General features: G+C 36.0%; 1 protein-coding gene across 14 annotated transcripts in view; it reads left to right on the forward strand.

The window, feature by feature from the left end:
- The window catches only part of LOC135105514 (PHD finger protein 20-like), a 58,456-nt gene that overhangs the window by 10,083 nt on the left and 32,794 nt on the right, over positions 1 to 15,579 (forward strand). For 9 of the 14 annotated variants that reach the window (XM_064013678.1, XM_064013679.1, XM_064013680.1 and 6 more), the window contains exons 7-14: positions 1,235 to 1,380; positions 2,842 to 3,097; positions 4,004 to 4,106; positions 4,285 to 4,394; positions 5,237 to 5,325; positions 6,773 to 7,055; positions 10,403 to 10,528; positions 14,567 to 14,593. In XM_064013678.1, coding sequence (XP_063869748.1) covers positions 1,235 to 1,380; positions 2,842 to 3,097; positions 4,004 to 4,106; positions 4,285 to 4,394; positions 5,237 to 5,325; positions 6,773 to 7,055; positions 10,403 to 10,528; positions 14,567 to 14,593 — 1,140 coding nt within the window. The remainder of the gene's footprint in view (positions 1 to 1,234; positions 1,381 to 2,841; positions 3,098 to 4,003; positions 4,107 to 4,284; positions 4,395 to 5,236; positions 5,326 to 6,772; positions 7,056 to 10,402; positions 10,529 to 14,566; positions 14,594 to 15,579) is intronic. The other 5 variants (XM_064013684.1, XM_064013683.1, XM_064013689.1 and 2 more) reach the window with 5 other exon arrangements.

Here is a 15,579-nt window from a genome sequence, read left to right on the forward strand (position 1 = left end):
GTGGTGAGGACAGTGCAGCAAGAGTTGTCCTGAAGAGTTTAGTTGTGTAGAACACTAATGGCAATGTGAAGTGTTGGAGATGGTTTACTGTATAGTGTCTATCAGGTGCCTGTCCCAGTACAGGTCAATCTTTTTATTTATATGTCTATACACCAGGTCAGCAATCCCAAATGGGGTGTGGCCCAGATAAGGCACCACACACACACACACACACACACACACACACACACACACACACACACACACACACACACACACACACACACACACACACACACACACACACACACACACACACACATCATTCACACTCTTATCCTCATCGACCCTTGGAAGGGGAGAGTCTGTGGCCCACCATACTATACCAAAAGGGCCCAGGTACAGCACAGCTTGCCACACACATCCACAGCAATGCCTGATAGCGTACTCTGGTTTATCCTTGTCCCTTCATAATGAGACTCCCCTACCCTACACCTACTCCAATCCTGAGACCTCAGTAAATACAGGGTACATCCTGAAGAGCCCAGCCAAGTACTCCCACACCTACTTCCAGAGAAGTCAGTCTGGTCTGTGGGAAGGTCTATGGAACAACATACTGATAGGCAGGCATTATTTTTCTCTGAATAATGGTTATTCATCTTAGAGATTAATTATATCCATTTTACAAGAAAGTATAGTTTGCTAGAAATCACTTCCTTATATTTTCATATCTTTTATAGTTATTTTCATTATGATCAGATTTATAATTCAACCTAAAATGATCATCATAGCGTTGGTAATACTTGAGATATTTATATCATGACAAAGCAAGTTTTGGGCTTTTTATTTTATTTATTTATTTATTTGTTTATTTATTTATTTATTTTCCATAAGACATGCAAATTGTCAGTTACATACAGGGAAAAATGATGTCTATATATTATGTACATACAGGGAAAAATGATATCTATATATCATGTAGATCTTTTAGATTATTTGTTTAGTTTTTTTTTTTTTTTTTTTTTTTTTTATGAAGAAAGGGGGGTAGAGAGAATGCTGTAACAATTGAAGCATAAACCTCTTTAGTGAAATTCTTTGAAGAATTTGACTAGAATCAAAGATTGTTACTGAACATGAATATTTCAGAAAGGTGATATGAAAAGGTAGAGAATGCAGACAGTATGCATAACATTCATATCTCACTGTATAATTGAATGTTTTGTGAAAGTGGTTATTAAGATGGGTGCATTTTCAGTTGAAGAACTCATGGAAGTGGAAACTGTCACACCAGTAAGGAAAAACATCTTTGATGTTGAAATAATTGAGCAGAAGAGGAAGTCAAAGAGAAAGGCAGCGGTTGAAGAACTTTTTCAGTCACTGAAGAAAAGACGCAAATATGAGGTAAGATTTTTTATCTTATGGTTAATGCAGAATAGCAGAGAGCTATCTATTACATTAACAAAATAATCTACTGAATGCCTGTAATTGGATAATAACACTAAATGAGTAAATAAGTTAATATAATGAAATTTGTAACACTTAAGGGGACCGACTGAGTTGAAAATCCGAAAAATGTTGAAAATGCAAAAATCATCACATGACATCCTTAGGTCTAATACTTCACAATGCGCATATGATAATTCATCATCCACATTTAATTGCCATTTAAACAGCAATTTAAATGCCCCCTAATTTAAATGCCCCACATTCAGTCACTCAGTCAAGGCAGGAGATGGTTGTAGAAAAATATTCATTAAAAAACTAAGAAAGTTTATGAGGAACATTATCTTCATGGTGGAGTATGGAAGTTTCCTCTCACAGCTTAGCAGAGTGAGGGTAAGTAAGGTCCTCAGACACTCTCAGTGACAATGCATGTTGTGCATGCTTAGAGAGAGGGAGGGAGCTTGTGATGCTCTTTATTTCATCAACTTCTTTACCCACTTAGTGTTCACTCACTTCCCAGTTTTTGCTCTCTTTTACCACATTGGGTAAGAAGAAGTCTTACCTTACCCAAAGGAGCAAGGTATTGGCAAAAGCATGCCAGATATTAGCTGAGCATCAGTGTGGCACACCCTCATTGTAAAAATGAAGTGTGCAATGTTCCATCTCAGAGATTCCAGATGCCAACAAAACAAGTTATCTATGAATCTAACATTAGCAATTATGGCTCAAAATCATCTACAACTCAAAACAAATACATTATAATATTTGGTACCTAAAAATTTCAGTATTATGTAGCTATATATGGATGAAAAGCACATGATTGTCCCTCTAAACTAAGTCTTGTATCTCAAAACTAACTTATTGCACTATTGAGGTATATTTCTCTGTCATTTATTGTCTAATTTTGATGCTTCTGGTCTCATTAGAAAGGGAATTAAAATACCTACAAATGAAAAAAAAAAAGTGACAATTTTGATTTTTTTTTTCTAGCATAAGAGAAATATCCGAATGAAGAAAAATTTTGGATTTTCTTGACAACAAAACCAAAAATGAAAATTCTGACACATAATTTTCTTATAAAACCATCAAAGTATTTTGTGACAAGTTTTCAAGAAAATTCAAGAAAACTGTTGTCAAAATATGCAAAAAATCTAAACTCTGTACAGCTTTATAGTATCTATCTTGCATCTTTCTAACTTGCACTTCATTTGATTAATTTGGAAATGCATTGTGATGAATAGAAAAATATATTGTGGAATGTAGTGATCATGCTCAGGTCTATTATGTTTTCTCTCTCTCTCTCTCTCTCTCTCTCTCTCTCTCTCTCTCTCTCTCTCTCTCTCTCTCTCTCTCTCTCTCTCTCTCTCTCTCTCTCTCTCTCTCTCTCTCTCTCTCTCTACTAACTTTTCTTTTCCAAAGCACCAGAGTCAAGGGAAAGTACCCACATCCTCCCCACGACATCAACAACAACAATTGATGCAGCAGGAACAACAGAAACCACAGCAACAGCAAAAGCAGCACCAGCAGCAGCAGCAGCAAATCAGGTCAACACAGAGCAGAAAGACTTCATTCTCCAAGAAGAAAGGACGTGAGGCAGCCACTGAGAGCCAGGAGGAGATAGCTCCACACCAGGCAGAGGCTACAACCTCTGAGGCTCCCGACAGTCCAGTCTTGTGTAAGAGCACTGTGATTCTCTCTCTTGCCCTATGACTTAAATTCTTCCAAAAGAGTTTCCAAGATACTTCAAGTAATTTTTTATTTTCTTATTGGTTTGCCATTTCTAAGGAGTGTCACTTATGAAGGGCCTTTTTTTCCCCATCTAATTTTTTGTTGCCCTAGGCCAGAGCCCCTCTTACATAGAAAATTAAGTATGAAAGAGGTGTTAGTAGAGGCCATATGCATAAACAATTAAGAAGAAAATGCCTCAATAAGGAGCAGTGGAGGCTCTCAGCCAGTGCCACCCCCTTGGGGATTCTTCCATAGGTAGCACGGCATCAGAGAAATTGATATATAGAAATGACAGATAGAGCATGAGTTAAAAGTGGGAAGTAGAATGAATTAATGTTTTTTACTCAAGTGATGATGTAGCAAGATGTGTGATGTCATCTTGGTTGCTTAATGTTTATATGGTGACATTGTACATAGGAAAGTTGAATGCTAAAATGTTAGGTAGAGGTTTGAGGCTGATGAATGGTGATGGTAAAGAGTGAATCTGAATCACCTGCTGTTTGTAGATTATAGTACTCAGCTGAAAGCTAGGAGAAAAATTGGATAGCTGGTAGAGGAGCTTGGAAGAGTGTATTTAAGCATGAAAATTCAGTGAATAAGAGTAAAGTGATACAAATGGTACTGGGAATAATTTGGTTGTGAATGTCAGGTCATTTGAAGAGTATAGATGTTTTAACTATTTAAAGTTGTGTTTAGCTATGAATGAAAGTTAATGTAAAGAACATATTTTAAAATGACTTCTATTCTTTCCTTCTTCAAATAATGATGAAGATGGCAGTGTCAAGTATGATTATTATTTTTGTTTGCATTTTTATGTAAAAACTGTACATTAAGATTTATGTTTTCTTTGCAGCTCCTAGAATTGTATCAATTGATATGAGTGATGGTTGGAAGAAATGCTGCAGTCAGCGTACTCATGGGACCACTGCTGGTAAATGGGACACCTTCTATTTAGCGTGAGTCCTTATGTAATTTTGCTCTGTATCCCTGCATTTTCTTTTTAGTTTCAACTCATATTACAGACTGTTACAAGTAGTATCACATATTTCATAGATATGTATGATATACGTTGATATATGAATTGAACATTTTCTGAAAATAACACAGTGACTTAATAGATCCAAAAATTTTCAGGCCTGATGGGAAGAAGATTCGAAGTAAAAATGATCTGTATCGTTACTGTGAAGAGTTCAAAGTGACCTGTGATATTGAAAAATTTGACTTCTCTGTCAAAAATATGAGAGGTTTGCTTTTTTTTCTTTTTTTCCTTCATCACATTTATTCATATGCATCACACTTATTGTGCAAATGAAGAGTGACGGGACAGGTATTTAGTAATATTTATGAGCATTATGGAACTAGTTGACTAGGAAGCCAAGTGCATTTGTGGTTCCTTTATATAAGGTGATAAGTATGAGTTTACTAATTCAGTTGGTTTAAGTCTTTGAGTATAGTGTTATAGGTGAGATATAAGGTAAAGTGTTCACCAAAAGTGTTACAGAGGGTACCAAGGAGTCTCTAGAACAAGGAGGGATTTCATAGATCAGGTGTTTGCTGTGAGACATGTGTGGAAAATATTTAGCAAAAGATGAAAATGTGTTTCAGGCATTCATAGACTTAGAGAAAGCATATGATTGAAAAGAGATATGGATTATTTTTAAAACTCTATGGGCTTAGTATTACATTGTTAAAGGGACTGAGAAGTTTTTATGTAAGCAGTAGAGCATGTGTTTGAGTAGAAAATAACATGAGTTGTTGGTTTCCTGTTCAAGTACGACTGTCTCTGAAGTTCCTTTGTTGCTTCATGTTCTTAGGGATATTAGTGTAAGAGAGGTGACTGGAGGATTCTTAGATTAGGTTATAAAGGATTTGCAACTAATTCAAAGGTGTTGAGGTAATTTGTAAAAGACACTGGAAGGATATGTAAAAAAAAAAAAAAAAATTTGACCCACAAAAATTATGAATGCTATTAGGATGATAGATGGTAGGGAGAGGAATAGTTTTGAATGGTAAACTGCTTGAGGAATGCAGACAGGACAAAATCTTATGTCTTTTTTTTCTTTTTACCTCCCAAATACAAAAACAGAAGTGATTGATGGCCAGACAGATGCAAGAAGTAATGTAAAAGCTAATGAGGAGCAGAAAGAATCAGAAAAAGATCCATCCACCTCAGAGGTAAGCAAATTTTTATAATGATTTAGATAAGGATCTTTGTAGCATTTGTATACTCGTACATACCTTGACCTGAAAGTCTAAACTATTTTTGTCTTCAGATTTTCACAATTCTGTCATAGTTATGAATATTTGAAATTGAATACGATGAGATTGTAGTTATATTTTACATGATACACACACAAACTTAAGTTCTGCAAATATTACTAGAATTGAAAGTAGAAACCATTTTAACTCGAAAATGTTCTATGCATATATACATTTTGTGGCCTTGTTTAGCCATGTTATGAAATTCAGATGTGGGCAGGCAACATATTCTTAACAGCCAGGCAGTGTCCATGGCACTATGTGGGATGTCCCTTAGTGAAATTGTGAATGATTTAATCATAACTTTAAAAAGTTATGGAGCTTTACAGTATCTCAAAATGAGACAAATGGTATTAATGGACAGGTGATTTTCCAATAAACATTAAGCAAGGATAGTATGGCTGTAATTAACAGTAAGTAAAATGATACACTACATGGCACCATGCCTGCCAGTTAGAGATGAGGGAGGAAGGAGGCTGGGAGCAAATCATCTGATTGTCAGTCAGTCACTTCCAGTTTCTTGCTGAGACCATGAATATGTTTAGATTTTTTTTGTATCAGTTTAGAAGAAAAAACAAACTGATGGCAATGCCATAAATCTTTGGCAATGTGAAGCATGCTGACATAGTGTTTTTCTATTGATTCACAATTTCACCAAGGGACATCCCATGTTGCACCATGGACGCTGCCTGGCTGCTGTGAGTGTGTTGCCCACTCTCACCTGAATTCCCTAACATGGCTAAAGAACACCCCAAAATCCATATGTGCATAGCCAATTACAATATCTTCTAAATTAAATTAAGAAAGCAAACAAGAAATATATTACGTGTTACATTTTGATGAAAAATGAAAATAATACAAAGAACTATGTAGTTGGTGAGTGCAGTGGAGGAATATGTCATCATGCTGTGATAGATTGAGAAAGAAAACACTGATTAGTCTCGGATGTGTGCCATTTTGGATTATTACTCATTAGCTTTCATTTGTATTGCCTTTTTGCCCTTCAACGTGGCTCACAAGTGTGAGGCAGACTCTTCTGATGGAATTCCATTGAGGAAAAGAAAAGCAGTCACCATGAAAGTTAGATTAGGCATAGTGAAATGGGTGCAAAAGAGAGAAAAGCCAGTGAACATTGGCCGACTGACTGTAACTACAAATATTAAGCGTAAAGTCATTGTCATTGCACTAAATCAAGATAGAATAGTCATGGCATTTTATGAAGTGATGCTTCTCATTCAGAATTCATTAGCTGCTCATGGAAAGTCACATTAAATACATTATAAGTGTTTTTTTTATTTTAATGTACTATCAATAACTCCTTCTTTGTCAGTAAGAAATGCTTGAAACTTTTTTTTTTTTCCAGGTTAAGGAGCCAGAAGTCAAATTCCCAGTACAAGAACTATGTGGTATTACTAAAACAGCAACTGGGAAAAAGCCTGACATGAAGAAATCAGAAATAAGGCAGACTGACGTGTCAAAACACAGTGAGTCACCCCGGATGAAACTTGAAATTCCCATAATCCCCAAGACAGAGCACATAGGTACGTTACCTCCTTCCCTGTTGGGTGCCTCGGCTGCCCCCTGGTCCCCCACCATGCCTTCATCACTACCCCGATCATTGCCTGCTTCTGCATCCACTCCTTCAGGTATTTAGTTATTATGTTATGTTGTATCCCTTTTCATTTTATTTTAATTTTAGTTGATAAATTTTGTTTTAGATTTTTGTATCAAAATAAGAATAGTGTCTTATTTATTATTATTATCATTATTATTATCATTATTATTATTATTATTATTATTATTATTATTATTATTATTATTATTATTATTATTTATTGATATATTTATTTATTTATTTATTTATTTATATATTTATTTATTTATTTTTATTTATTTATTTATTTTTTTGTGGGGGATCTAATTTCATTATTTTTTTCTTTCCATCATTCTCATCATGTGTGCTTTATTTTAAGTTTATTTTCATGTGTCAACTATTATGTAGCACTTTTTTTTATATCAGCCACTTGCAAGGAACCTAGCTTGAAACTTCTCCTATTATGTTCTCCCGTATTCTGTTTGATAAAGCATGCTACTAGAGACCAAAAATGGCATGCTGCACATTACGAAAGGCTAATAAGAAAAAACTTGGCTCAGAAAGAGGAAACAAGTGAGGAGTAGATGCATGTTTACTGATCATATGATAGAGTTTTGTTGATAAGGTATTGAAGTGATTGATACTATATGTTTACCAGTCATGTTCAAATAATCTCTAAATTGCTTTAGAGAATTTAAATAAATTTTGACTAAAGGTACAAGCTTTGTGTGTACAGGACAGTCTTATGGCCAGCGCATGTATGTGATAGGTTCCCCACTACTGGTTGATTAATCTCACACTCCATATTGATGGTAAGCCATATAAGTGGTGAGTTTGTTTCACCTTTCTTCTATTAGCAAGTATAAGATGCCAGAATCAGCTGATTAATTACTATTCTGTTCCAAATTTTTTTTTGCTTTAATTTCAGCTTTAATCCTATTAATTTTATCCATGAAGATGATAAAACTCATTTTCATCTTGACTAATGCCTTTTTCTTGGATAAGAAATAGGAACATTATTTGAAACATTCATATTATGAAAGGAAAAGCGAAGGAATATTTAAATAAATCATCAACTAACCTTGTATTGCTGCTGGACATGACCTGCATCAGGGAGTGTATAAAAGTTATTTTTACTTTCTCCACTTTTGTTATTGACTTTACACTTCTTCAACCAGTTGTCTAAGTGTGGTTGCTGATTGTGTAACATTTATACAAAGTGATCAGCTTCTATAGGAGAATAATAAAGGAGCAAGTTTTTTTTTTTTTTTTTTTTCTCTCTCCTGGATATCTCTTTTGGCCATTCCACATTACCAGGTTAGGTAGGTTAGGTGTATAGTGAGGTGTTGATAAAGAGGAATGAATGATCGAGAATAGTTAGTGCTAGGACACTAGAGAGTTTTAAGAGAAGATTAGACAAGTTTATGGATGGGGATAGCAGATGGAAATAGGTAGGTGTGTTTCATACAGGGACTGCCACGTGTAAGCCTGGTCGCTTCTTGCAGCTTCCCTTATTTCTTATGTTCTTATGTTCTTATGTACTTGTTAACTCTTGCATTAGAGATGTGGATAAAATAGGGTGAGAGAAAGAAACAATCTTGTGTAGTGAGGCCATGGGAGGAGGGGGGGCATGCAGTTAGCAAGATCAGAAGAGCAGCTAGCATGAAAATAGTGGCAGAAAATAACAAAACAGCAAGAGATGCAACATTGCAACAATGAGAGAAAAGCTGAAGACTGTCAGTTAGAGGAGAGGAGTTGATAAGATAAAAGCTTTTGATTCTATTCTGTCTAAAAGGGCAGTATGAATGGAATCCCTCTATACATGTGAAGCATATTCCATATGTGGATAGATACAGAGTTAGCAGCTGGAAGGTAAGAAAAACTGATGGAGATGACTCAAAATGCTTAACTTCATAGAAGCTCTTTTAGCCAGAGATAAAATGTGAAGTTTCCAGTTTAGCTTATAAATAAAGGACAGACTGAGAATGTTCAGTGTACAAGAAAGGGACAGTTAAGTGTCATTGAAAAAGAGGGGATAGTTATCTAAAAGGTTGTGTTGAGTTGATAGATGGAGCAATTATGTTTTTTAGGCACTGAACAATACTAAGTTTGCTCTGTCCCAATCAGAAATTTTAGAGAGAGATCAGAAGTCAGGTGCACTGTGGCTTCCCTGCATGAACTGTTTACTTCCTGAAGGGTTGGATGTCTATGAAAAGATATGGAAAAATGCAGGGTGGTATCATTAGTGTAGGAGTGGATAGGACAAAAAGTTTGGTTTAGAAGATCATTGATAAATAATAGGAGGGTGGATGACAGGACAGAACTCTGAGGAACACCACTGTTAATAGACCATCTACCACAGTAGCAATAGAACAGTCAGAAAGAGAACTTGAGATGAAGTTACAAAGAGGAGGATAGAAGCTGTAGGAGGATAGTTTGGAAATCAAAGCTTTGTACCAGACTTTATCAAAACCTTTTGATATGTCTAAGGTAACAGCAAAAGTTTCACCAAAAGGATGACCAAGACTCAGTAAGGAAAGCTAAAAGATCACCAGTAGAGCAGCCTTGATGGAACCCATACTAGTGATCAGATAGAAGGTTGTGAAGTGTATACACTGCCACTTTTATACTTTGCTTATTGTTTGTTTTGATGGACCCAAGTCACTGTTACTGCATCATTGCATTCTATCCATGGTAAGGTAACTAAGAACTATAATCACTGTTGCCTTTGGGGAGATGACTTTATCTCTTGTAATAGGCCTTGCATATTGTACCAGATCAGTCACAAAGTATCTTCTCAGTCCAGTTACCATTGGTCGATTAATTGTGTATCAGTGAGGTCTTTCAATGTGTCTCTCCTTCCAAGAAAAGACCCTGGAAAATAGCAGAGGTTTACATTCATAGGTAATGTGGATGAATTCACTTCCTATCTGGGGAATTCACTTATAAAATATGATGATTGTTTTATTTAGATTAATATATTATCAACCTCTAATTATTGTCTGATATTCATTTACATATTGAACCTAAAAGGATGACTGATCATTAAATCTCCTTTGAGTCTGTTATCACCTTGATCAGGATTAGAACTTAAGCCTGGTTTAGCTAATAGATTGATTATCAACAATACTGATCCATGGCAGTTTTAAATGTAACTATTTTTATTTGAACAATATTGCTTGTTCATGATTCCTGCCTTCCATCAACAGCATCAGCTTATTCATGTGACACCATCTTAAGAAAATGAAGCAACATTGAAAGTATGAATTTATGCTGGTGCATATTTTCTAAGAAATAAAACTAGGTAGTCTTATTCGCTTATTTTAAGATTACTATTTTAACATTTCACATTAAAGAAGTACTACTTAATGATGTGATATTGTATAATTTTGATATCAGGGGAACTGATGGGCAAGGATCCTGTGGGTGTAGGTGGATATACATCTACTGAGCCAACACCTGAACCCATGAGGCCCAGTGCAGCACCCATCCGGCAGCGACATGTGCTCAAGAAGGAGCCTGTCTGTGAGTGTCATGCAGCAGGGTAACTGTTTTAGAGATAAAGTGCAGTAAATAGACTATAAATACAAGTACAAGGGTTTATGGTATCAGGTTTGGCATCAATTATTAGATACATAATACATATGACATGAATAAGTTTGAACTTTCAGACAAAAATTATTTGTGACCACAAATCTGATCAGTTACTTATATAAAGAAATAATAGATTGTTTCACAGCATCAGTATTCAAGATGTTGGCATTGTCAATAAGTTAGCATGTTACTTGGAAATCATTAATCATAAAAAGAAATAAAATAGATCTAAGTTACTGTAAGCCATGCTAAGAATGCACAGAGTTGATGTACAACACACCTCTTTTACTTTACAAAGAAAGGTATATGAGTACAAAAAAGTATAGAAACAGCCATTCATTATAATTTCTTTTATTATTGGTATTATGGAGACATGTTTTAGTTAATAAATGCAACAAAGAATCATCAGTGTAACACACAAAAGACTAAATTCTAATTGGGAAGGCATTTAATCCCTTTACTTTTTTTTTTTTTTTTACCACCTCCAGGTATGGGTGAGTGAGCTGTACGGTATTTTAAATGTGGCAGGATAACTGTTGTTGAGTAGTTAGCATATCCCTATACCAAACTAACATTTGCTTTAACTCTCTTATTCTTGGATTTGGTCAAAATCTACACTTTTTTCACAACTTTCTGTGGCAGTCATTTAAAGCAGCTCAGAAGATATTTTACTTTTAATGTTCATACCAAATTGACTTTCTTCAGAGAGGGCTCATTTCTTTCTCACTTTGAAGCTTAGTAGTTGTATTGTATCACAGTATAAACAAAAAATAGGAAAAAAATGAAATATTAAAAAAAAGTAGAAATTAGCTAACATCCAAATATTTTACAGTTAACAAAAAAAATATTCCTCCCAAAAGTGCTTAAGATAAGATTTTTTATCCATTGATGTGTAGGCTATGGTAAACAGATCATTGATAATGCATAAACATAGAACAAAAAGAAAAATTTCGTGCTTACAGCAGTTGTGTAATGTAGCTTATAGTGATTTTTCATATGTTTCAGTCATATGTGGGCATACAATAACAAATCCTCAGCTACAAACTTAGCTTGATATCTTATATTTCTTGAAGTATTTTTCAATGTATCTTTATCTCTGGTGCCTCACTTCATCCAGGATTATTTGTCAAGAAGTTGGCCATGGAAGGGAAGCCTCCACCTCTCCTATTCATACATCTTGTTTGTTAAAGTGTTTGGCCTCTACTAACACCTCTTTCACACATGTACTGCTTTACCCTATCCTTCTATCCTTCAGGTGACTTTCCTCTTCTATTAATACCTTCAACTTTTCTCATATACCTACTCTTCTTTACAAACTTTTCACTCTTCATTCTCTTAATATGGTCATATATATTACTGTTCCTTTTCATCCATTTCACCACTTACACATCTCTCTTACACTTCCTAATTGCTCTCATGCTCCCTTCGTGTCACTCCATATGTCCCTTTCAGATAACTTATTTCTATAATATGCACTCTCAATTGTTGTATCCTATTCCACACTAAGGTCTCTGATCCATACATCAGGATAAGCAGAGCTGTTATACAGACATCTACTCCAAAAAAAATCCCATGATTAGCAGAGTCTTCATCAAAATGTGAAAGGACTGAAGGGAAAGAGTCAAGACACGTCTTTTGCTTACATGCTATTACTGACCTCCTGGTCCATAGGGCAAAATCATCACCACACCACAATGTGCAAGGATCAATATTAAAACATGTGATTGTTCTTCCCTCAAAGCTACATAGTCTCTATGTGCTGAGCACATAACAGAGGTGATAGTGTCTGACAAAGAGGCATACATTCCTCATTCGTTCTCTCGACCTAAACCATCCAAATCTTGGTCTAACACAACCTGTTCTCATGCCATACATGATAGAGAAGTGGCTCACAAATAGTACTTGAGTTTTCCATCACCTGAATCTCATACATTTTATATTTCTGCCTGGAATCATGCAAAGTCTGTTCTCCAACTAGCCAAAAACTCCTTAATAGAAAGTGTCAAAATCTTTCAAGATATAACTCCCCTTGTAACTTCTGACACTTGGACAAAAACATCTTCAATAACTTTGCTTCTTCATCTTCCCTCCTTTATTTCAACCTGATGGCATCACTGCCATCTCATCTATTTCTAAAGCTGAACTCTTCACTTAAACCTTTTCCCTCCTCCATCTTCCTACTGCTTCATGTTACCCATTAAGATCCTCCACAGTGATGTCTTCCATGCCCTTGCAGGCCTTAACCCTCGGAAGGCTTATGGACCTCATGAGGTCTCTCTGAAACTGTGCCTTTGTTTTTGCACTTTGCCCAGTCAGACTTTTCCAACTCTTTTCTAATCCCTCAAACTATCATCCTATTGCTTTAATTTCCTGCCTCTCTAAACTTTTTTTAATCTATCCCCAACAGGAGGAATCTTAAACATCTATCACTTCACAACATTATATTTGACCGCCAGTATGGGTTCTATCGAGGTGGCTCTGCTGGTGATCTTCTGGGTTTCTTTACTGAGTCTTGGTCATCTTTTTTTTGAAATTTTGGTGAAATTTTTGCTGTTGCCTTAGACATGTCAAAAGCTTTTGATAAAGTCTGGCACAAACCTTTGATTTTTAAACTACCCCCAATGGCTTCTATCCTTCTCTCTATAACTTCATCTTGAGTTTCCTTTCTGACCTTTCTGTTGATGCTGTGGTAGATGGTCACTGTTCTTCTCCCAAGTTTATTAACTGAGGTGTTCCTCAGGGTTCTGTCCTGTCACCTACTCTCTTCCTATTATTCATCAATGATCTAAATCAGACTTCTTGTCTTATCTATTCCTTTGCTGATGATACCACCCTGCACTTTTCCACATCCTCTCGTAGGCATCCAGCCCTTCAGGAAGTAAACAGTTCATGCAGGGAAGCCAAAGAATGCATGACTTCTGATCTTTGTAATTTCTGATTGGTGCAGAGCAAACTTAGTATTGTTAAATGTCTAAAAAAACTATTCCACATATCAACTCAACATATCTATTCCACATATCAACTCAACACAATCTTCCAGATCCCCTCTTCTTCAGTGACACTCAACTGTCCCCCTCTTCTATACTGAACATCCTCAGTCTGTCCTTTACTTATAATCTAAACTGGAAACTTCACATCTCATCTCTAGATAGAATTTCTATGAAGTTTGGCATTCTGAGTTGTCTCCACCAGTTTTTCTCAACACCCACCCCCCTGTCCCAACTGGTTGCTAACTCTGTACAGGGGGTCGTATCCATCCACGTATGGCATATACTTCACATGTATAGAGGGATTTCACTCACACTGCTCCTTTAGACTTGGTGGAGTCAAATGCTTTTGTTCATATAAACTCCTCTCTTCTAACTGACTGTCTTCAGCTTCTCTCTCATCACCACAGTGTTGCATCTCTTGCTATCTTCTACCACTATTTTCATACTAACTGCTCTTCTGATCTTGTTAACTGCATGCCTCGTCTCCTCCCACAGCCTTGATGCACAAGACTTTCTTCTTTCTCTCACCCCTATTCTGTCCACCTTCCTAATGCAAGAGTTAACCAGTATTCTCAGTCATTCATCCCTTTTTCTGGTAAAACTTTGGGACCCTCTTCTTGCTTTTGTATTTCCGCCTTTCTGTCACTTGGACTCTTTCAAGAGGGAGGTCTCAAGACACTTATCCTCTGCTATTTGATCATTCTGTGATGTCACTTTGGGAGCTGGTATTTGAGTGGGCCTTTTTTTTTTTTTTTTTGCCATTGGCCAGTGACCCTTTTACATAAAAAAAAGAAAAGAAAGTGAAGGTGATGATAAGCAGTGTGGCAGTGTTATGGAATAGTGTTTACCCATGTCTGTGTAGTATTTTAGGGAGTGTGAATGATAATTCCTGTCTATGTATTGTATGTAGTGATTAGGTCCATAAAAGGTGAAGTGATTTAATGGATAGCCTCAGTAATGCATTTCATTATATTTGCAGTGTGTACAGCAGAGCCAAGAGTAAAAGGTATCTTATGTTAAAAAGAATTTTGTACTACAATGAGAGATTGTGGATATGATTGATGCTGTACTTAATCCATTTTCTACTGAGCATTAAGGCATGGCTCCCCATAGGGATTCTCCTGCCCATCACTCTGCCACATCAGTCACAACACACATCCTTCTGTCTGATATGTTTACTATTTATTGCTTCAAGATTAATCTTAATACATCAATTTTTCTAATTAGAATGAAAAATTTTATGAATGTTCCATTTCTTTGAGGACAATAACAATGAACTTGATGTATATAACATGACACTTGACAATGCTGTTTTCCAATATTGCCAAGCTCATACAATGACCAACCATGGCTGTGCACCACAGGACAGGTGCAGGCAAATAACTGAGGTCATTTCCTCTGTTCACCATTAACAATGGAAGCTTCCCCTCCTGCACCTGCTATGCACTCTCATGCGCTGCATAGTAGTGAGTAAGAACTTATTTACAATGGAAAAACCTGTTTCTTTGGAGAAATGGCCAATAGAGGACCTTTAATCGAAAGTGAAGGTATTCTCAGATCATTTTAGGCATGGCATAGGTAGGTTTGGCAGGGCAGCTAAATGTTAAATTCTCAAGGGGGCCACACTTAAGTGCTCAGTACAAAATAGACTTGCTAGAGAGATGAAGTAGAAGCTATTCCTATAGTAAAAACCAGAAATGAGTTAAGAAAGTTTAGCAAGTTAATTATCTTTTAAGAATGGAAATAATTTCTTGGCATTTGAAAGGTAGATTCTAAACACATATTTGTGAGATTTGCAATGCTTGATGTTAGGGAAGCTTGGCCTATTACAGATGCCACAAAGAGGATGGAATGTACTTAAAAAGAGTATACTACTATGAGACATGGTTAGTTAGGTGGAAAAATAAGCAGATTTGGAATTGGGAACACCTTTGAAATAATGAAAACAAGCACTTGTGTTGATTTGGACACATAGAGAGAAAGGAGGCAGAT

The sequence above is a fragment of the Scylla paramamosain genome, chromosome 12 (assembly GCF_035594125.1).
Source record: "Scylla paramamosain isolate STU-SP2022 chromosome 12, ASM3559412v1, whole genome shotgun sequence".
NCBI lineage: Eukaryota > Metazoa > Arthropoda > Malacostraca > Decapoda > Portunidae > Scylla > Scylla paramamosain.